Source organism: Salvelinus fontinalis, chromosome 19 (genome assembly GCF_029448725.1).
Source record: "Salvelinus fontinalis isolate EN_2023a chromosome 19, ASM2944872v1, whole genome shotgun sequence".
NCBI lineage: Eukaryota > Metazoa > Chordata > Actinopteri > Salmoniformes > Salmonidae > Salvelinus > Salvelinus fontinalis.
The window spans coordinates 4,974,210-4,995,887 of record NC_074683.1 but is presented as its reverse complement, the minus strand read 5'-3'; the positions used below and the strand labels follow the sequence as shown (position 1 = coordinate 4,995,887).

Sequence of the window (21,678 nt, the reverse complement as noted above, 5' to 3'; positions counted from 1 at the left end):
TCCTTGCTGATGACAAGCATACCAATAACATGATGCAGCCACCACCATGCTATGAAGAGTGGTACTCAGTGTTGTATTGGATTTGGCCGAAACAACAATGCTGCCACAATTTTTGGCAGTTTTATTTTAGTGCTTTATTACAATCAGGATGCATATTTTAGAATATGTGTATTCTGTACAGGCTTCCTTCTTTTCACTCTGTCATTTAGGTTAGTTTTGTTTAGTAACTACAATATTGTTGATCCATCCTCTGTTTTCTCCTATCACAGCCATTAAACTCTTTCCCTGTTTTAAAGTCCAAAAGTTGAAGAACATGCGCACATCCAGGTACTTTCAGCAGGTGCTGGAGTTGTAGACAAACTCGTGAAAAACAGAAAGGAAAACGCTGCTCACTGCTGCTCATGCTCCCAGGTAATATTTATTTATAACAACGTTTCGACCCTTAGGTTTTCATCAGGCATCAATATCCCAGGTGGGTGTAGAAGGTCTTGTAATGGGGGCAGTACTCAGTGACATCACTTCCTGAAAAAGGAGAAGAAAAAGAAAGTAGAACACATTCAATTTATCAACATATATAATCATATTATCACGACTCAGGATATGACCCAGATGCAGAGGAGGAGGCGGATAGTACAGTTCTCAGAATATTTATTATACAAGGGGACAGGCCAGGGCAGGGCAGGTCGAGGGCAGGCAGAGGTCAGTAATCCAGGGCAGAGTCAAAGAGGTACAGAATGGTAGGCAGGCTCAGGGTCAGGGCAGGCAGATTGGTCAGTAGTCCAGGGCAGAGTCAATGAGGTACAGAACGGCAGGCAGGCAGAATGGTCAGAACCGGGAAGACTAGAAAACAATAACTAGATAGACTCGAAACCGGGGAAACATGCTGGTAATACTTGACGGGACAAGACGAACTGGCAACAGACAAACAGAAAACACTGGTATAAATACACAGGGGATAATGGGGACAAATGGGAGACACCTGGTGGGGTGTGGAGACAAGCACAAGACAGGTGAAACAGATCAGGGCGTGCGTGACACATACACAAGGAATGTGATCAATATTTACAGTAATATACATACACATACAATATTCAATTAGGATGAACTATTTTTATTTATTTTTTTACATATTGAAACTATAAAAACGGTTTCAAGTCTCCTTGTTAAGTCCTTGTTAAGGCCAAGAGGAGACAGTTTGTTGAGCCTGTGGATCCAGAAAGAGTCCCTTTGAACAAGTTTCCTCTCAATGTCCCCTCCCCTGCGTGACATCTTGACCATTTCTATTCCAATGTATCTCAGAGAACTAATAGGATGTTTAGCTTGTACAAAATGAACAGAAACCATATTTCTTGTCTCACCTGTCCGTATATTGCTATGGTGCTCACTGATCCGTGTCTTAAGGCTCCTATGGGTTTTCTCTATGTAAGACAGACCCACAAGGACATTTCCAACATGTAAATAACATTGGTGGATATGCAGATAATCAGGCCCTTTTAACTTAAATCTTTGTCCCATGCGGGGGTGGGTAAATGAGTTGCATTTGTACGTGAAGCTGCATTGAGCACATTGGCCACATGAGTAATTACCCTCCGGAAAGTTTCCCTTTTCTCTGGTGGGTAATCAGATTTAACCACGATGTCTCTCACGTGTCTTTGTCTTTTAAAGACCGTATGTGGGGATATTTTAAAATGGGTTTCAATTGTGGGTCAGTATCAATAATGTATCAGTGCTTCCTGATAATGTCCTTAAATGCCTTCCCCAATGTTTCAGTATTGGCGAGTATTGAGTGAAGCATGATGGGACGTGTTCTGCTTTTTCTTGAACTTTTGTTTGAAGGCTTTCCAACTGTGTTAGTCCTTCAAAACGATCATTGGCATGTTTTACCCAATTGCCTTTGTACCGCATTTCCTTAAACCTTTGTGTGAGGTCTGTGGTCTGTTTCTGATAAGAAGCATCAGAGCTGCATTTTCTTCTGATGCGACTGAATTGACATATAGAGAGACTTTTAATAAGTGGATGTGGATGAAAGCTGGCACCTCTCAGGGTGTTCCTGTCCATAGGTTTCCTATAGAGGTCTGTAGAGAGGGAGGTTTTGTCCTTAATAACCATCACCTCAAGAAAACTGATTTGTGATAGGTCATAGTTAATGATGAAATGAAGGTGTTCATTCATAAAGTTTAGATAAGCATGGAATTCCAAAAGTTACTCCTGGGTCCCTGTATAGATCATGAAAATGTCACCCAAATATCTCAGAATTAGGAGAATATTGGAGAGAAAGGGGTTAAGGTCTGGAATCAGCACCACCTGTTTTTCAAACATTCCTAGATATACAGTACCAGTCAAAAGTTTGGACACATCTACTCATTCAAGGGTTTTTCTTTATTTTTACTATTTTCTAGAATAATAGTGAAGATGTCAAAACTATGAAATAACACATATGGAATCATGTAGTAACCTAAAAAGTGTTAAACAAATCAAAATATATTTAATTTTAGATTCTTCAAAGTAGCTACCTTTTGCCTTGAAGACCGCTTTGCACTCTTGGCATTCTCTCAAAGGAATGCTTTCCCAACCATCTTGAAGGAGTTCCAACATATGCTGAGCACTTGTTGGTGGCTTTTCCTTCACTCTGCGGTCCAACTCATCCCAAACCATCTCAATTGGGTTGAGGTCGGGTGATTGTGGAGGCCAGGTCATCTGATGCAGCACTCAATCACTCTCCTTGGTCACATAGCCCTTACACAGCCTGGAGGTGTGTTTTGCATCATTGTCCTGTTGAAAAACAAAAAAAACAGCTGGGATGGCGTATTGCTGCAGAATGCTGTGGTAGACATTCTGGTTAAGTGTGCCTTGAATTCTAAATAAATCACAGACAGTGTCACCAGCAAAGCACCATCACACCTCCTCCTCCATGCTTCACGGTGGGAACCACACATGCTGAGATAATACGTTCACCTACTCTGCGTCTCACAAAGACATGGCGGTTGGAACCAAAAATCTCCAATCTGGACTCATCAGACCAAAGGACAGATTTCCATCGGTCTAATGTCCATTGCTCGTGTTTCTTGGCCCAAGCAAGTCTCTTCTTCTTATTGGTGTCCTTTAGTAGCGGTTTCTTTGCAGCAATTTGACCATGAAGGCCTGATTCACGCAGTCTCCTCTGAACAGTTGATGTTGAGATGTCTGTTACTTGAACTCAGTGAAGCCATTATTTGGGCTGCAATCAGAGGTGCCGTTAACTCTAATGAACTTATCCTCTGCAGCAGAAGTAACTCTGGGTCTTCCTTTCCTGTAGCGGTCCTCATTAAAGTCAGTTTCATCACAGCGCTTCAACTGCAGTTGAAGAAACTTTCAAAGTTATTGAAATTTCCCGCATTGACGGATCTTCATGTCTTAAAGTAATGATGGACTGTCATTTCTCTTTGCTTATTTGAGCTGTTCTTGCCATAATATGAACTTGGTATTTTACCAAATATGGCTATCTTCTGTATACCACCCCTACCTTGTCACAGCACAACTGATTGGCTCAAACGCATTCAGAAGGAAAGATATTCCACAAATTAACTTTTAACAAGGCACACCTGTTAATTGAAATGCATTCCAGGTGACTATCTCATGAAGCTGGTTGAGAGAATGCCAAGAGTGTGCAAAGCTGTCATCAAGCCAAAGGGTGGCTACTTTGAAGAATCTCAAATATAAAATATATTTTGATTTGTTTGACACTTTTTTTGGTTACTACATGATTCCATATGTGTTATTTCATATGTTGTATGTATTCACTATTATTCTACAATGTAGAATTTTTTTTTAAATAATGAAAAACCCTTGAATGTGTACTGTAGGTGTGTCCAAGCTTTTGACTGGTACTGTATATCTAGGAATGTTTGAAAAACAGGTAGTGCTGAATCCAGTGATGCCGAAACGTTGGTGATTTACCCAATAAATTACTGGAAGTTTATGTATAGAGTGTGCGACTCTATTTTTATAGCTCATAGTTTAGTCAGCACATAAAATAATTGTCTCTGGGTGTGTGCCAGCTCATGTTTCTTATTCAAGTATATAGAATGGCAACATGAAGAGTACACAGAATTGAATTTTCAGGTATATGGTCCACAAATTAAAAAAAATATATAAAATCAATAGAGTCTCTAGTATACGTGGGGAGGGAGATCGCTCAGGGCTTCACAAAATGGTTTACAAAGGTAGATATATTCTCTGTCAGAGATCCGTTACTACTCACAATGGGCCTGCCCGGTATAGGTGGTGTCATGCTCTTGTGAATTTTGGGTAGAGCGTATATGACAGGTGTGTTTGGGCAGTCAACTTTCATATACTCATATTGTCTTTGTAATTTCCCCTCCATTCAAAAATTGACAATTTAACATGGATCAGAGTTGAATTGATTAGTAGGGTTCTTTGGGAGTCTTTTGTAAAATTCATCATCACTAAGTTGTCTCAATTTGTTTTAAAGTCACAATTGGCCTCATGGGGAAATCCATGAGTGTCTTTCTTTCTCTCCAGCAACGGAGTTAGGAAGGACGCCTGCATCTTTGTAGTGACTGGGTGTATTGATACACCATCCAAAGTGTAATGAATAAGTTCACCATGCTCAAAGGGATATTCAATGTCTGCTTTTTTTTTTTTACCCATCTACCAATAGGTGCCCTTCTTTGCCCCTGAAAACATCCTTGGACTTTGTGGTTAAATCTGTGTTTGAAATGCACTGCTCGACTGAGGGAGCTTACAGATAATTGTATGTGTGGGATACAGAGATGAGGTAGTCATTAAAATATATATATTGTACACAGAGTGACTTGTTAAGCACATTTTTACTCCTGAACTTGTTTAGGCTTGCCATAACAAATGGGATGAATACTTATTTACTCAAAACATTTCACCTTTTCATTTTTAATGAATTTGTAAAAATGTGAACTTATTGGATATTGTTGGTATGCCAGTGACACACAATCTTGATTTCATCCATTTTAAATTCAGGCTGTAACACAACAACATGTGGGAAAAGTAAAGGGCTGTGAATACTTTGAAAGTACTGGAGATACAGTGTTTACCATTTGTATAAAGAATTATGGATTGCACTGACATCTTTCTCTTCTCCATCCTTTTCACAGAGTGACAGGGAGAAGGCAGAGGGTCTGCCTGTGGCCCCCTTCATGGACAGAGAGAAGGTCACCAAACCCACCGCTCAGATCGGCTTCATCAAGTTCGTCCTCATCCCCATGTTTGAGACCGTCATGAAGGTGAGCCATGGATGGAGGGGACTATAAAAAGAGAATGTTGGAGTGATAGGACTGTGATGATGATGATGATGATGATGATGGTAAAGCCTGCCTCCTTTCTCTCTCTGTGTGTCTCAGCTGTTCCCTCAGATTGAGGATGTGATGGTCCAGCCTCTGAGAGAGTCACGAGACAGATACGAAGAGCTCAAGCAGATTGACGATGCCATGAATGAGGTCAGAGGTATTTGTGTGTGTTTGTGTGTTTGTGTTTTTTATTATTATAAATGAAGAAGGACATGTTTGCATGGTCTTATGTGCAGCAGCAGTGACTAACAGTCCTGGGAATGTTTCTACTTTAGGTGCAGAAAAAGAAAAGTGAGAACTTGACTATGGGGAAGAAGAAATGAAAGCACAAAGGTAGGTGTTTTTAAACTGGCTGCATTGAGAAAAGTATTTCTATATACTATATGGCTCTGGTGCGGTGTAGATTAAATGAATGTGTGTTCCTCTGTTTTAGCTCAAACTTCCTACGGTGGTAAAGGTTGAGTCAGCATGGCAGTCTGAGGAATGGGACCAGAGGAAGATGGAAACAGACCAAGCTACTGACTGACTGGCCGGATGAACAATCCAAAAGCTTTTATCAGGGAATGTCGACTTGTACAGCAGACTACTTCAGTGAACAATATTTAGATTTTCTCGAGTTGTTTTTTTGATGTTGTTTTATACAGAATGTACAGATATTTAGTTGCCTTTGTTGTTTCCTACAAAATAAAAGGTTTACTTTAATTATAACCTTTCACATAATGTTTTTTTTTATTTTGTTGAAAACATACATTACCATTATTAAAGCTTATTAGACTTATTTCTAGACGTATTAATGTTAATTTTAGCTGTGGATGAGTTTCATATGATTAAGATAGACAGAATGGATGAGGAGCACTTGTTACGCTCTCTGTTCTACTGTTTGCCATGTAGCGTGTCAGCCTGTGCACTCAGCATTCTGAACATCCCAAACATCATACACACGTAACCTTGTTGCTGTAGATCAGAAACGTACCTTCCTTCCATATGCCTCCACTCCCTGTTTACTTTCTGCACATTCCTAGCGAACATAGCAACTATTGAAGGTTTAAGGAGCTGTCAGTGTGGGGGTGACCCATACAAAACGTGACTTAGTCAAACACGATGTTGAAACACCTAAAGCCTTTCAATGCAGAACATACATGCCAAACATACAAGGGTTGGGTATAAGAAGAAATGGCATGGTAAGAGTATTAGGGAGGGTAGGCATGATCAGAATCCCGTTCCCCTGCTTAGACGTTGCATTCATCAACCAATGGTTGCGTGCCACGTCATCGACTTTGATGTCGGGCACCAGATTGCTGTATGGTTAGCTGATAAGTAAAATACCTATCCCGGCGTGGTGAGATCTGACATGCGTCAACAATGCCTGGGCAGGGGAACGCGCTGATGATGGCAACATACTGTACTTTGACAGTGGGAGGACTTGGGCTCCCAGTGGTCAAGGTATGACACTACAGGCACATCCTGGCTCTAGTTCAGAGGGGTATTAGTATTTCAGAAAGATGGTTTAACAAATTCAAGGTTTCCTGAACATATCTGGCTTGTGTTAACTAGATGAGCGAGTCCAGGATTTCTTGGTTCCAGAACAGATGCTTCTCATTTAAGTTGCTAGGCTAAGTGAAGCGCAGATTGGTTGATCTGGCAACTGCCGCGTGCACGCAACATTTAAAAAGGTCCTCAAGTCGATGACAGAAGAAAGTATTGATATGGAGTTAAAAGACAGCCCAATATTTCACGTCTACAACATACAACGAATATGTTCATATATTTACCAAAACAAGTAATACATCCACTGCCGCAAAAGCCATAGAGGGAGCCTGGGAGAAAATTGCTGACAGACTAAATATGCAAGTGAAGTGGAACAATTCCAATATCTAATAGGCCTAGCTCACACACATGGGTTTTATTGCAACGCTGGTGATATTAAGTGTCAAGGCTATGGCCTAATATGGAAGTTGTTGTAGCCTATGTCACAACTGCAGTGGTAGGCCCATTCTATAGCCAATGTAGGATTAATAATAATGTAATGAATTCATAAAGCTTTTCATGACAACATGGGCAACAATGTGTTCTCTATTTAGTTATAACCTAATGGGGGTCACAGATCATCTGACAAAAGGAAGATCATTGAATTTCATGACTGTTTATGAAAATGATTTGATTTGTGTAGGCTACAGTATTCAATAGCTAACTGTTTGTTTATACTGTGAATCAATTTTCTCCCCTTCATTTTGGTCTAGAGGGTCTTTGAATGGAGGATATGTGTCCCACCTATAGCACCAGTGACGTTTGGAAAATCTGCGGGATGAATTTGGCTATTTATCATGTTTATTATGTTGCTTAGCTTTATTCATTTGAGGTTAGCACCGCATCGCTGGCAGTCAACCTACCACAGCCTACTATACTTGCAATTCTGTAAAAGTCCTCATTGATTATTATATGGACAGCTTGATGGCCAGGGAATGCAACAAATACATAAAAATATATATTCAATGTGATGTAGACTCTTTTTACGGTTGTACACACTGTTGCCTTGCCAAATAGTTGAGCATCGCCCACATTGTACAGGAAACTTCCAGTGGAAAAACATTGCTAAGCAATACAGAGTTTGTATAGCAGTGTGGTATTTGGTATGGGTTGAGTAAATTGACCAGATATATTAGTGACTGTGCGGAAAAATAATTCCGAATTCTTTATGGTCTAAACTTAAGGATGTATTCTAGGTCCAATAGTTCGTTCCCACTAGAGAGCACGGCGAACAATTCGGGCTCCGATGTCAAGTGGATTTTCCAAGAAGGGATAGGCGGTAGTGATGAACAAGAATCTGATTGGTGGAAAAGTCTTATATTTATTCACCGGACAGGCTAAAATCACGCTGTAGGTAGCAAGTTTGATTCAGAGCATTCGTTGCTATGGTTTCTGATCATGCTATGTTTCTACTGTTGTAGCTAGGTGGAGTAGGCCTACATTGCCATCTAGTGGCCACATCAGGGAAAATTGTTAAATCAAATGTTATTTGTCACACGCGCTGAATACAACAGGTGTAGGTAGACTTTACTGTGAAATGCTTACTTACGAGCCCTTTCCCAACAATGCAGGGGGGGGGGGGGGGGGGGGTCAATATGAATCTGTGTCAGTTTTGTGTGTGTGAGCATATGTTTTGTGTGTGTGAGCATATGTTTTGTGTGTGTGTACTGTATGTATGTGTGTGTTGGAGTGTCAGTGAATGTTGGAGTAAAAACAATGTGAATGTAAAGTCTCCTCTAAGTCTGACTACTTGGCATTAGAACTACTTAGCTCAGGGGAACATTAGGAGGCAGAAAGGGAGCAGAGTGCATACACACCGCAGGTTAGTTCTGCACTTTACTGAGGGATGATGAGGGGGGCAATGTGGTAATTTGTGGGTGCGATGACTCACCCTGACGTGCCTCCCAATGTGGCTGTAGGTTTTCTCTATTCAACTCCAAGCTTTCACTGTTGCACTGCAGAGAACAAACAACAACACCGGGGCTCTGTGAACAGTTTAAACAACACAGTGAGAGTATAAGAGTTACAACCCAAATCTTGGTGTTTATGTGTGATTACTAAACCAATACTGTATAATCTTGTGGTTTTTAAGTCGTGTTTGCTCTACACCTGTACCTTCCAGCTGCGGAGGGCACTAACCGCTCCTCTGCCCCTTAATCCATCCCAAGCAGCTGCACTGAGGGAACTCTGGAAAACACATGGCAAACATTGCATCCCAGTTCCATTCACACAAAGCAAGTGTCATCTATGTATATCTTTCAACAATACAGGGTATACATTACTAAAAATTGGAGTCTGTGAGGAGAACACTGACCTCACACTGCACTGCCACATGACGTCCACCGGGAGAGCCAGTGAAGGCAGACCTCTGGGAACCAAGGCAGAGATGAGGATGTCACATGCATAACATGGCTCAGGAGTAAATCTGACATGCCACCCAGCACAAAACAGCATACTGGTGTAGCCATAATAAACTGTCTAAGAAAGGAATGCCATCCTATATAGGACAGCCATATATACATGGAAGGTGCAGTGAACTATAAGCAATGAGCTCAATGGATTGAAGCTTGGTATGAGTGAGGACGAGGATAGCTATTCAGTATGTGTATGACTGTGAATGGCATAAGTAACACACTCCTTCATGTATCAATGTGAGTGGGCCGTTAATGTGATAAGTAAAGTGGTCACCTTTTCGGTTTCTGTATCAGAGTTCGGCATGTCCCTCAGCTACTTCAGGTTCTAGCTCTGGAGCCTCCGTCTTGACTTAAACTCCCGCAACTTCATGTTCCCATCATGTCAACACGCACCAGCCCAGTCAGACACACTAGTCTCCAATGAAGTACTAGTCACTACACTAGTCTCTACTCTCCAATGAAAATGTTTTTTTTAGTGCAGTAGTAGAGCTTCATCTGGATCAGTACAACCACAGCTAGTCTAGAGAAATCTTATATATTGGGTTTTGATGGGGTAACAAAATGGAACTAAGCTCATGAAGCGTTTATAAGTTATAAGAATAAATTGGTATATATCATGAATTTAAAAGTCCCAAAATGAATGTAGCAATCGCAGATTGCCCCTTTAAGTCGAAGAACTCAATTAATTGATGCGTCTAGCAGTTAGTCTAAATCTCACCCCTGAGCCAGAGAGTAGCCACTGCGGATGTCCTGGTGGGGCCAATAGAGAACTGACAAACCTATGGAGAAAAACACGTTAAATATCAAGAAATTACCGTTTTAACCGACTGCTTAATGATTAATTGTTAAATTCTGTTTCTTTCTCGTGGCCATTCTGACAGGTACGCCAGCCGTACTCACTCTAAGTGTCCCAGGCAGAATGCCTGGATGTTGTGTGGGGCCTTCAGGTGACTGACTGACCCTGATCTTCTCATCGCGTTCAGCTTTGATGACATGCTTGTTGTTGACATTTAGGGTCTAGAGGAGGGAGGGAGATATACCAAACAGAGGCAGTTCCTTATGGAGTTGAACCTCCTCTGTAAGCTTAACCTATAGCAAGCCATGATCAACAGGGGATTATAAAGAACATTTCTTGGGGATTCTTGCTTAAAAGGCCAGGCACCACAGGCGAATAGGGATTTGTTTCCCTTTACTCTCATCAGACAGAAACTTTACCAGTTGAAAGTATACATAAATACAATATATTTTTGTATTAAATTAAATTAATTTTAAATTAAAATATGCGAATGAGACATTGCTTCAAGGCAGAATGTCTTGAAGACTTATACAGAACAGTTGATCAAAATATTGTAATTTCATGGAATTATTTTAAAAACACTTCACATGTATGACAGATGCATATCTTGCATATATTTACAGATAAAATGACACCCAAAATCAAAAAGACAAGATATAAAAAATATAAACAACAAACAAATGACTGCCATTTACAAATACATCAGCACGTTTAATACATTTGTTTAATGCAAAAGAGCATTTGCTTTGTTGGGCAAATATGCAGTTTTGGGCAAATTCGCGTATCACTTTGCTCAATTTGTCACATACAAGGCTTTTGTATGGCTGTTGAAATGTGCAGAACATTAATCAGCTATGCCTGCCACATATGTAAGGCCCTTGGAGTTGTTGCTGGTCCCGCTTCACTTTCTTGACTGTGTCATCAATCAATCAAACTTATTTATAAAGCCCTTTTTACATCAGCCGATGTCATAAAGTTCTACACAGAAACCCAGCCTAAAACCCCAAACAGCAAATAATGCAGATGTAGAAGCACGGTGGCTAGGAAAAACTCACTAGAATGGCAGGAACCTAGGAAGAAACCTAGAGAGGAACCAGGTTCTGAGGGGTGGCCAGTCCTCTTCTGGCTGTGCCGGGTTGAGATTACAACAGTACATGGCCAAGATGTTCAAACATTCATAGATGACCAGCAGGGTCAAATAATAATAATAATAATCAGTGGATGTAGAGGGTGCAACAGGTCAGCACCTCCGGAGTAAATGTCAGTTGACTTTTCACCGCCGAGCATTTATAGGTTGAGACAGCAAGTGAGGTAGAGAGAGAGTCGAAAACAGCAGGTCCGGGACAAGGTAGCACGTCCGGAGAACTAGGTCAGGGTTCCATAGCCGCAGGCAGAACAGTTGAAACTGGAGCAGCAGCACAAACAGGTGGACTGGGGACAGCAAGGAGTCATCAGGCCAGGTAGTCTTGAGGCATGGTCCCAGGGATCAGGTCCTCCGGGAGAGGGAGAGAGAGAGAATTAGAGGGAGCATACTTAAATTCACACAGGACACCGGATAAGAGAGGAGAAATACTCCAGATGTAACAGACTGACCCTAGCCCCACGACACACAAACTATTGCAGCATAAATACCAGAGGCTGAGACATGAGGGGTCGGGATACACTGTGGCCCCGTCCCACGATACCCCCGGACAGGGCCAACCAGGCAAGATATAATCCCACCCACTTTGCCATAGCATAGCCCCCACACCACTAGAGAGATATCTTCAAACCACCAACTTACTACCCTGAGACAAGGCTGAGTATAGCCCACGAAGATCTCCCCCACGGGAAGAACCCAAGGGGGGCGCCAAACCCGGACAGGAAGATCACGTCAGTGACTCAACACACTCAAGTGACGCACCCCTCCTAGGGACGAGATGGAAGAGCACCAGTAAACCAGTGACTGAGCCCCTGTAATAGGGTTAGAGGCAGAGAATCCCTTTGGAGAGAGGGGAACCGGCCAGGCAAAGACAGCAAGGGCCATTCGTCGCTCCAGTGCCTTTCCGTTCACCTTTACACCCCTGGGCTGTACTACACTCAATCATAGGACCTACTGAAGAGATGAGTCTTCAATAAAGACTTAAAGGTCGAGACAGAGTCAGCGTCTCTCACATGGATAGGCAGACCATTCCATGAAAATGGAGCTCTATAGGAGAACGCCCTGCCTCCAGAAGTTTGCTTAGAAATTCTAGGGACAATTAGGAGGCCTGCGTCTTGTGACCGTAGTGTACGTGTAGGTATGTATGGCAGGACCAAATCGAAATAGGTAGGTGCAAGCCCATGTAATGCTTTGCAGCTTAGCAGTAAACCTTGAAATCAGCCCTAGCCTTAACAGGAATCCAGTGTAAAGAGGCTAGCACTGGAGTAATATGATCCAATTTTTGGGTTCTAGTCAAGATTCCAGCAGCCGTGTTTAGCACTAACTGAAGTTTATTTAGTGCATTTTCCGGGTAGTCGGGAAAGTAGAGCATTGCAGTAGTCTAATCTAGAAGTGACAAAAGCATGGATTAACTTAACTGCATAATTTTTGGACAGAAAGATTCTGATTTTTGCAATGTTACGAAGATGGAAAAAAGCTGTCCTTGAAATAGTATTGCGTGGTTAGTCAAAAGAGAGATCAGAGTCCAGAGTAACGCCAAGATCCTTCACAGTTATATTTGAGACGACTGTACAACCATCAAGATTAATTGTCAGATCCAACAGAAGATCTCTTTGTTTCTTGGGACCTAGAACTAGCATCTTTAGTTTGTCCGAAAAAAAGTTAAAGATTTGCAGCCATCCACTTCCTTATGTCTGAAACACAGGCTTCCAGGGAGAGCAATTTTGGGGCTTCACCATGTTTCATCAAAATGTACAGCTGTGTATCGTCCGCATAGCAGTGAAAGTTAACATTATGTTTCCAAATGACATCACCAAGAGGTAAAATGTATTGTAAAAATAATAGTGGTCCTTAAAACGGAACCTTGAGGAACACCAAAACTTACAGTTGATTTGTCAGAGAACAAACCATCCACAGAGACAAACTGATATCTTTCCGACAAATACAACCTAAACCAGGCCAGAACTTGTCCGTGTTGACCAATTTGGGTTTCCAATCTCTCCAAAAGAATGTGGTGATCGATGGTGTCAAAAACAGCACTAAGGTCTAGAGGCACGAGGACAGATGCAGAGCCTTGGTCTGACGCCATTAAAAGGTCATTTACCACCTTCAAGAGTGCAGTCTCAGTGCTATGATCGGGTCTAAAACCAGACTGAAGCATTTCGTATACATTGTTTGTCTTCAGGAAGGCAGTGAGTTGCTGCGCAAGAGCTTTTTCAAACATTTATGAGAGGAATGGGAGATTCAATATAGACCTAATATAGGTCCTGCGCCTACGCTTGGCACATTCCATTAAAGAAGCATCAGCTCTCACAACACGCCTCGCATCCTCCTCTCTGATTGCTTCCAGTGTCACCAAAGTAGTGAATCCACAATTTGTCTATCACATTTGATATAGCAGTGGCTCCCTCATTGAATGTGGCTACTGCCATACTGGCTGCTGCATCAATGCGGCTTTTGTCCACGAAGACAGTTTTGGGGCATCGCGACCACTAGAGTTCAGACTTTCATTTGCATTCTGGGTTCCTCCGTGCTACATTATTTTGAGGAGGTTATCATTTGACATCCTATGATATAAATGTACCATTTTCTCTGCAACCTCTCCATTAGAAAATGTATGGTCTTCATGGTTTTTGTGACTGGGTGGATCTCACCATTTTCTAGGGCTCGCTGGTACCAGCACCAATGCACACCTATCCCGTAGCTGGAAGTGAATCCTCTCTTGTGCCAAGTGCCATCGAAGGATACATGAATGTCTATGATGGAATCCACATCCTCCTTCAGCAACTCTGCTATGTCTGGCTCTATATCTGTATCCTCATCCTCCTTCAGCAACTCTGCTATGTCTGGCTCTATATCTGTATCCTCATCCTCCTTCAGCATCTCTGCTATGTCTGGCTCTATATCTGTATCCTCATCCTCCTTCAGCAACTCTGCTATGTCTGGCTCTATATCTGTATCCTCATCCTCCTTCAGCAACTCTGCTATGTCTGGCTCTATATCTGTATCCTCATCCTCCTTCAGCAACTCTGCTATGTCTGGCTCTATATCTGTATCCTCCTCCTCCTTCAGCATCTCTGCTATGTCTGGCTCTATATCTGTATCCTCATCCTCCTTCAGCAACTCTGCTATGTCTGGCTCTATATCTGTATCCTCATCTTCCTTCAGCAACTCTGCTATGTCTGGCTCTATATCTGTATCCTCATCCTCCTTCAGCAACTCTGCTATGTCTGGCTCTATATCTGCGTATTCTCTTCTAATTAGCTTTGCAGCACTCTCCATTGTCTGTAGCCCTCTCTGAATCTCTGCAACTACAGCGCTTATGTACGTCAACATTACAGTCATAACTGCAGGACTAAATATCAGCATGTTACCCTATGTAAATATTAGCATATCAGTATTTACTTTATCACAGTAGGCTACAGCCCTATGACACTGTAGGCCTATGTTACAGTCTATAGTTATGTTTTCCTATCACTCTGTTTATTCACTTTAAATACATTTCCTGGAGCAAGGAAATAAACATTATTTATACACAGCAAGTCACCTGACAATAATGGGCTACACTCCCTTTTTATTTACCTGTCACTCTCCTGTCATGTCTCTAATACGCACTGAGAAGCAAGGAAGAAATCCCTAGGACTTTGCTTATTTTCTTCAGAGCTGCATAACCAAGTCCAAGTTTGTGGGCTAGAAGAACCATCCTCACGTTTATAGAAAATGCCACATCTCCCCTGCTAGAGCACTCTTGCAGCCTGGAGGAAGTGTAAACACTTGTGTGTAAACACAGTGTATTAGTCTATAAATAAATCTCTTTGACAAAATTCGTCATCTCTCCCATGTCTTATTCGACTAGTAGTTGTTCTGAAATGTTTATTGCTTGCCTAAATGTTACTCCCTCCTCTATGTTTAATATAACACACATATATGAATTATTAATTTTGGTTGCCTATCCTGATGTGAAGTTTGTTCTGTTGAAAGTATTTGACTCTGATGTGTGCCACAGAAAGTATTTGACTCTAGCCACAAAATTAAGAAAATTAGAAGGGGTGGGGGGGGGGGTGATTTCGGCAAGGCCATTTTCTTGCCGGTAATCTGTCTGGCCCTGTGGCCTTGTGAATGTTGAACTGTTTAAGGGTCTTACTCACATCGGCTCTGGAGAGCGTGATCACACAATTGTCCAGAACAACAATGTTTCATTGTTACTTGCCTCGAAGCGTCTGTTAGGCTCGTGTCACTGGGCAGCTCACGTCTGTGCTTCCCTTTGTTGTCTGTAATAGTTTGCAAGCCCTGTCACATCCAAAGAGCATTGGAGTCGGTGTAGTACAATTCAATCATAATCCTGTATTGACGCTTTTCCTGTTTGATGGTTCATCGGAGGGCATGGCGGGATTTCTTATATGCTCCCTGGTTAGAGTCCTTCTCCTTGAAAGCGCCAGCTCTACCCTTTAGCTCAGTGCGGATGTTGCCTGTAATCCATGGCTTCTGGTTGGGGTATGTACGTACGTACGGTCACTGTGGGAACAACATTGTCGATGCACTTATTGATAAAGCCAGTGACTGATCTGGTGCACTCCTCCATGCCATCGGAAGAATCCTGGAACATAGTCCAGGCTGTGCTAGCAAAACAGTCCTGTAGCTTAGCATCTGCTTCATCTGACCACTTTCTTATTGACCAAGTCACTGGTGCTTCCTGCTTTAGTTTTTGCTTGTAAGCAGGAATCAGGAGGATAGAATTATGCCAAATGGAGGGCGAGGGAGGGCATTGTACGCGTCTCTGTGTGTGGAATAAAAGTGGTCTAGAGTTTTTCCCCTCTGGTTGCACATTTAACATGTCTGTAGAAATTAGGTAAAACTGATTTCAGTTTCCCTGCATTAAAGTCCCCGGCCACTAGGAGCGCCGCCTCTGGATGAGCGTTTTCCTGTTTGCTTATGGCCGTATACAGCTCACTGAGTGCGGTCTTAGTGCCAGCATCAGTTTGTGGTGGTAAACAGACAGCTACGAAGACGATAGATGAAAACTCTCTTGGTAAATAGTGTGGTCTACAGCATATCATGAGATACTACTCTAACTCAGACGAGCAAAACCTTGAGACTTCCTTAGATTTCGTGCACCAGCTGTTTTTTACAAACACACATAGACCACCACCCCTTGTCTTACCAGAGGCCACTGTTCTATCCTGCCGAAAAAGCTTAAAACCTGCCAGCTGTATGTTATTCATGTCGTCGTTCAGCCACGACTCGGTGAAACACAAGATATTACAGTTTTTAATGTCCTGTTGGTAGGATATACGTGCTCGTAGCTCGTCTATTTTATTATCCAACAATTGTACATTGGCTAATAGGACCGATGTCCTGTTTAATATAATGTTTGTGTCATCATCACAAATCAACTGCATTGTACTTAAAAAACACTTCAACTTCAACCAGTAAAATGGCTATTTGGCTAGCTTTTACTACAGCCTGTATCAATGAGTGTTAGCATTATAGCTAACCACTGCTGCATCCAAAATAGTTATTTTGCAAAGATCACAACCAAATACAATCTTAGTGACTGTTCAAGCAAGAATCAAAACAGCATTGTAAGTGAGAACCCCAAAAATGTATTTTATTTTGAATAAATAAAAGCCTAGATCTAAGTTATGTTGAACGGCGCAGATGGCGATAGCTTTCTTACTGCCACCAAGAGACGCTCGCATCTATGAGTGACGTCAGTGTGTCGTGTACTGAAAAATGGTCTATTGGATAAATCATTACTTTAAGGATCCAAACAGCTTTTGATTTACAATACCAGTTTCCTTTTCTAGTTGAAAAACTTCCTGTTAAACTGGCTAATTTCCACAAACAAATGCTTAATTGTTTGTCCATTCTATACAAACAAATTTTCCCCTCATACATATGTTATATGAAATAATCTTGTCATAAAATAGAAAAACAAGTCACTGTTTTTAGAACATTGGTTTAGGAAGGACATTTTACTTGTGGGCCAGCTGCTCAATGTTTGAGCTCCCTGTCTCACCAAAGGAAAATGAAATGATGTGTAAAGCAATACCAGATGGTGTTCTAACCCTTTAGAAACCAACTGTGGTCAATACCGATCCATCACTTGTAAATTCAACCATAGTAGTTAAGTGCCTCAATTACTGATAAAAACATTAATAATTCATTAATTAGAGAAGCTTTTTATGACAGTGATGTTCCAATAGCAAAATGTAGGTGGAACTTGTTTGCAAATTGGCCAAAGGTATGGACTTATATATACAAAGTATGTAAACACCCTTTCAAATTAGTGGATCCGGCTATTTCAGCCACACCCGTTGCTGACAGGTGTATAAAATCGAGCACACTGTCAATGCAATCTCCATAGACAAACATTGGCAGTAGAATGGCCCATACTGAAGAACGCAATGACTTCCAACGTGGCACCGTCATTGGATGCCACCTTTTCAACAAGCCAGTTCGTCAAATTTCTGCCCCGGTCAACTGTAGGTGCTGTTACTGTGAAGTGGAAACGTCTAGGAGCAACAACGGCTCAGCCGTGAAGTGGTAGGCCACACAAGCTCCCAGTACAAGACAGCTGAGTGCTGAAGCTCGTAGCGCATACAAATCGTCTGTCCTCGGTTGCAACACTCACCACCGAGTTCCAAACTGCCTCTGGAAGCAACGTCAGCACAAGTACTGTTCGCCGGGAGCATCATGAAATGGGTTTCAATGGCCGAGCAGCCACACACAAGCCTAAGATCACAATGCACAATGCCAAAATTCAGCTGAAGTGGTGTAAAGCTCACCGTCATTAGACTCTGGAGCAGTGGAAACGCGTTCTCTGGAGTGATGAATCGCGCTTCACCATCTGTCAGTTCGACAGACGAATCCGGGTTTGGCGGGTGCCAGCTGTTCCGGACGACTGTATGATCACGCTCTCCTTAGCCGATGTGAGCAAGACCTTTAAACAGGTCAACATTCACAAGGCCGCGGGGTCAGACGGATTACCAGGACGAGTACTCAGAGCATGCGTGTACCAACTAGCAAGTGTCTTCACTGACATTTTCAACCTCTCCCTGACCGAATCTGTAATACATACATATTTCAAGCAGACCACCATAGTTCCTGTGCCCAAGAAAGTGAATGTAACCTGCCTAAATGACTACCACCCCGTAGCACTCACATCGGTATCCATGAAGTGCTTTGAAAGGCTGGTCTTGGCTCACATCAACACCATCATCCCGGAAAACCTAGACCCACTCCAATTCGCATACTGCACCAACAGATCCACAGATTACGCACTCCACACTGCCCTTTCCTAACTGGACAAAAGGAACACCTATGTAAGAATGCTGTTCATTGACTACAGCTCAGCGTTCAACACCATAGTGCCCACAAAGCTCATCACTAAGCTAAGTACCCTGGGACTAAACACCTCCCTCTGCAACTGGATCCTGGAATTCCTGACGGGCCGCCCCCAGTTAGTAAGGATAGGTAACAACACATCTGCCATGCTGATCCTCAACACAGAGGCCCCTCAGCGGTGCGTGCTTAGTCCCCTCCTGTACTCCCTGTTCACCCACGACTGCGTGGCCAAGCATGACTCCCAACAACATCATTAAGTTTGCTGATGACACAACAGTGGTAGGTCTGATCACCAACAACGATGAGACAGCCTATAGGGAGGATGTCAGAGACCTGTCCGTGTGGTGCCAGGACAACAACCTCTCCCTCAACGTGAGCAATACAAAGGTGCTGATCGTGGACTACAGGAAAAGGAGGGCCGAACACGCCCCCATTCACATCGATGGGGCTGTAGTGGAGCAGGTCGAGAGCTTCAAGTTCCTTGGTGTCCATATAACCAACAAACTATCATGGCTCAAACATACCAAGACAATCGTGAAGAGGGCACAACAACACCCTTTCCCCCTCAGGACACTGAAAAGATTTGGCATGAGTCCCCAGATCCTCAAAAAGTTCTACAGCTGCACCATCGAGAGCATCCTAAGCGGTTGCGTCACCGCATGGTATGGCAACTGCTTGGCATCTGACCGTAAGGTGCTACAGAGGGTTGTGCATATGGCCCAGTACATCACTGGGGCCAAGCTTCCTGCCATCCAGGACCTATATACTAGGTGGTGTCAGAGGAAGACCCGAAAAATTGTGAAAGACTCCAGTCACCCGCATCATAGACTGTTCTCTCTGCTACTGCACGACACATCCAAAAGGCTTCTTAACAGCTTCTACCCCCAAGTCATAAGACTGCTGAACAGTTAATCCAGGTGGCCATTTGACCCCCCCACCACCCTTTGTTTTTACACTACTGCTACTCGCTGTTTATCTATGCATAGTCACTTTACCCCTACCTACATGTACAAATTACCTCGACTAACATGTACCTCCACACATTGACTCAGTACCGGTACCCCCTGTATATAGCATCGTTATTATTATTTTATTGTGTTACTTTCATTTTATTTTTTACTTTAGTTTATTTAGAAAATATTTTTCTAACTATTTCTTGACCTGCATTGTTGGTTAAGGGCTTGTAAGTAAGTATTTCATGGTAAGGTCTACTACACCTGTTGTATTCGGCACATATGACAAATAAAATTTGGTTTGAAATGGGTCAAATATTGCACCCTTAGTAAAAAAAGAAAATGTTGGGGCCTTTAGTGACTGGAAGCACTATACAGTGTGTAATCTTCATATAGGGCTAACCCTCATGAATGGGAATGCAAAAACATATATATTTTTGCTGACATGTAATCACAGATATCGGACTTTTAGACGGTCCCTAAACCATTTAAGTGCTAGAAATAAGCATATTGCCTAATTTTCGGCTCTGTTAAGGTAGGAGTTAGACCATCGATAAAAACAAAGGGTGTACCTTGCTCTCTTCCATCATCTGATTTTACACTAGATACAGTGCATTCGGAAAGTATTCAGACCCCTTCCTTTTTCCACATGTTTTGTTACTTTACAGCCGTATTTTAAAATGTTTTAAATATTTTTTCCCCGAATCAATTTACACACAATACCTTATAATGACAAAGTGAATAGGTTCTTCGAAATGTTTGCAAATGTATTACAAATAAAAACAGAATTACCTTATTTACTGAAGTATTCAGACCCTTCGCAATAAGACTCGAAATTGAGCTCAGGTGCATCCTGTTTCAATTAATCATCCTTGAGATGTTTCTTAAACTGGATTGGAGTCCACCTGTGGTAAATTCAATTGACTGGACATGATTTGGAAAGGCACACACCTGTCTATATAAGGTCCCACAGTTGACAGTGAAAGTCAGAGCTAAAACCGAGCCATGAGTTCGAAGTAACTGTCAGTAGATCGCCGAGACAGGATCGTGTTGAGGCACAGACCTGGGGAAGGGTACCAAAAATATTTCTGCAGCATTGAAAGTCCCCAAGAACACAGTGGCCTCCATCATTCATCATTCTTACTGCACACATTATGTTAATTGCTGAAAAGCTTTAAGAGAAAATGTAAGTCATATTTTCAGGGTCAAAATCAGGTACAATATTTGACTAATTATTGATGGCAATAAATGCTATTAAAAATAGGGTTTTATAAATCCTTGTGGATTGGTAGAATATTGAAATAAAAGACAGGCATACTTCTTATTTGTTCAATTCTGAAAACAAACGTACTTAGTCATAATATATCAACAAATCAGCTAATTCAATTGCCAGGGTTAGAGCTTCCAATCCCGTTCTATTCATTCATATTTCTATGGTAGGGACGTCCCAATGATTCGTGATAGCACCAACCCGCACAGAAGCAAAGACAGTACAGTATGAAGATAATTAGAAACTGCTACTCCAATATACATCCTCGATTACGCTTGTGGGCGATGCCATGGCGACATTGGCGAGCTAAACTCATGCTCAGAAACACATAATCGGGTTTAACGGTCGAATCTAGTTTGTTCCTTTAGATTTCGATAAAATTAACCAAGGACGAAATGTTAACTTCTCTCATTTACTAATCAAATCCCGACCTGGTCTGCTTCACAAGCGTTTCCGGAAGTTTTGTGATGTTGCACCTCTGGGTTTAGAAACTCTGTGACAGATGTGCGAAAGAATTTGTCGCATCTTATTTACGTCATCAAAGAACAACATGTACACTCCTTTGAATTATGAACTAAGCTTTGTTGCTTTAAAATAACAAGGGAGAAACCTATTGCCTGAATACAGATTTACATAACTCATGTCAAGATGAGTTGAAAAACTGTTTCATATGTTATGCAGCTGGACCTGAATACAGAAGCAGTATGAAAACAAAAGGAAGTGCGGAAAACAAACTTGAGAGTTTCCATCAACTGTGCATTATAAATGTTCATATTATAGTAAAGGTTATATAAAAACTGTTGCACACTGTTACACTGATAGAACAATGGGTTAGTTATAAAAAAAATACTTGCTGTTATCTTTGCCACAAGCACTTTCATTGCACTGATGTGTACCAGACTGGAGGAG

At 41.9% G+C, this 21,678-nt stretch overlaps 2 protein-coding genes across 6 annotated transcripts in view; one reads left to right on the top strand and one right to left on the bottom strand.

Annotated features, from left to right (window-relative positions):
* LOC129816234 (high affinity cGMP-specific 3',5'-cyclic phosphodiesterase 9A-like) overlaps positions 1 to 6,029 on the top strand; it is a 35,978-nt gene extending 29,949 nt beyond the window's left edge. For 4 of the 5 annotated variants that reach the window (XM_055870475.1, XM_055870474.1, XM_055870477.1 and 1 more), the window contains 4 exons: positions 5,130 to 5,258; positions 5,376 to 5,471; positions 5,597 to 5,654; positions 5,755 to 6,029. In XM_055870475.1, the coding sequence (XP_055726450.1) occupies positions 5,130 to 5,258; positions 5,376 to 5,471; positions 5,597 to 5,644 (273 nt within the window). In that variant the 3' untranslated portion in view covers positions 5,645 to 5,654; positions 5,755 to 6,029. Of the gene's footprint in view, positions 1 to 5,129; positions 5,259 to 5,375; positions 5,479 to 5,596; positions 5,655 to 5,754 lie in introns of all 5 variants that reach the window. The other variant, XM_055870476.1, reaches the window with a different exon arrangement.
* Positions 94 to 21,662, bottom strand: LOC129816236 (tRNA (guanine-N(7)-)-methyltransferase non-catalytic subunit wdr4-like). Its single transcript, XM_055870480.1, has 6 exons — positions 10,163 to 21,662; positions 9,981 to 10,041; positions 9,163 to 9,216; positions 8,964 to 9,035; positions 8,740 to 8,803; positions 94 to 522 (listed from the first exon to the last, which is right to left on the bottom strand). The coding sequence occupies exons 1-6, from the start codon at positions 10,270 to 10,272 to the stop codon at positions 461 to 463; spliced, it is 423 nt and encodes a 140-aa protein (XP_055726455.1). The 5' UTR covers positions 10,273 to 21,662; the 3' UTR covers positions 94 to 460.
* Positions 21,663 to 21,678: the final 16 nt, after the last annotated feature.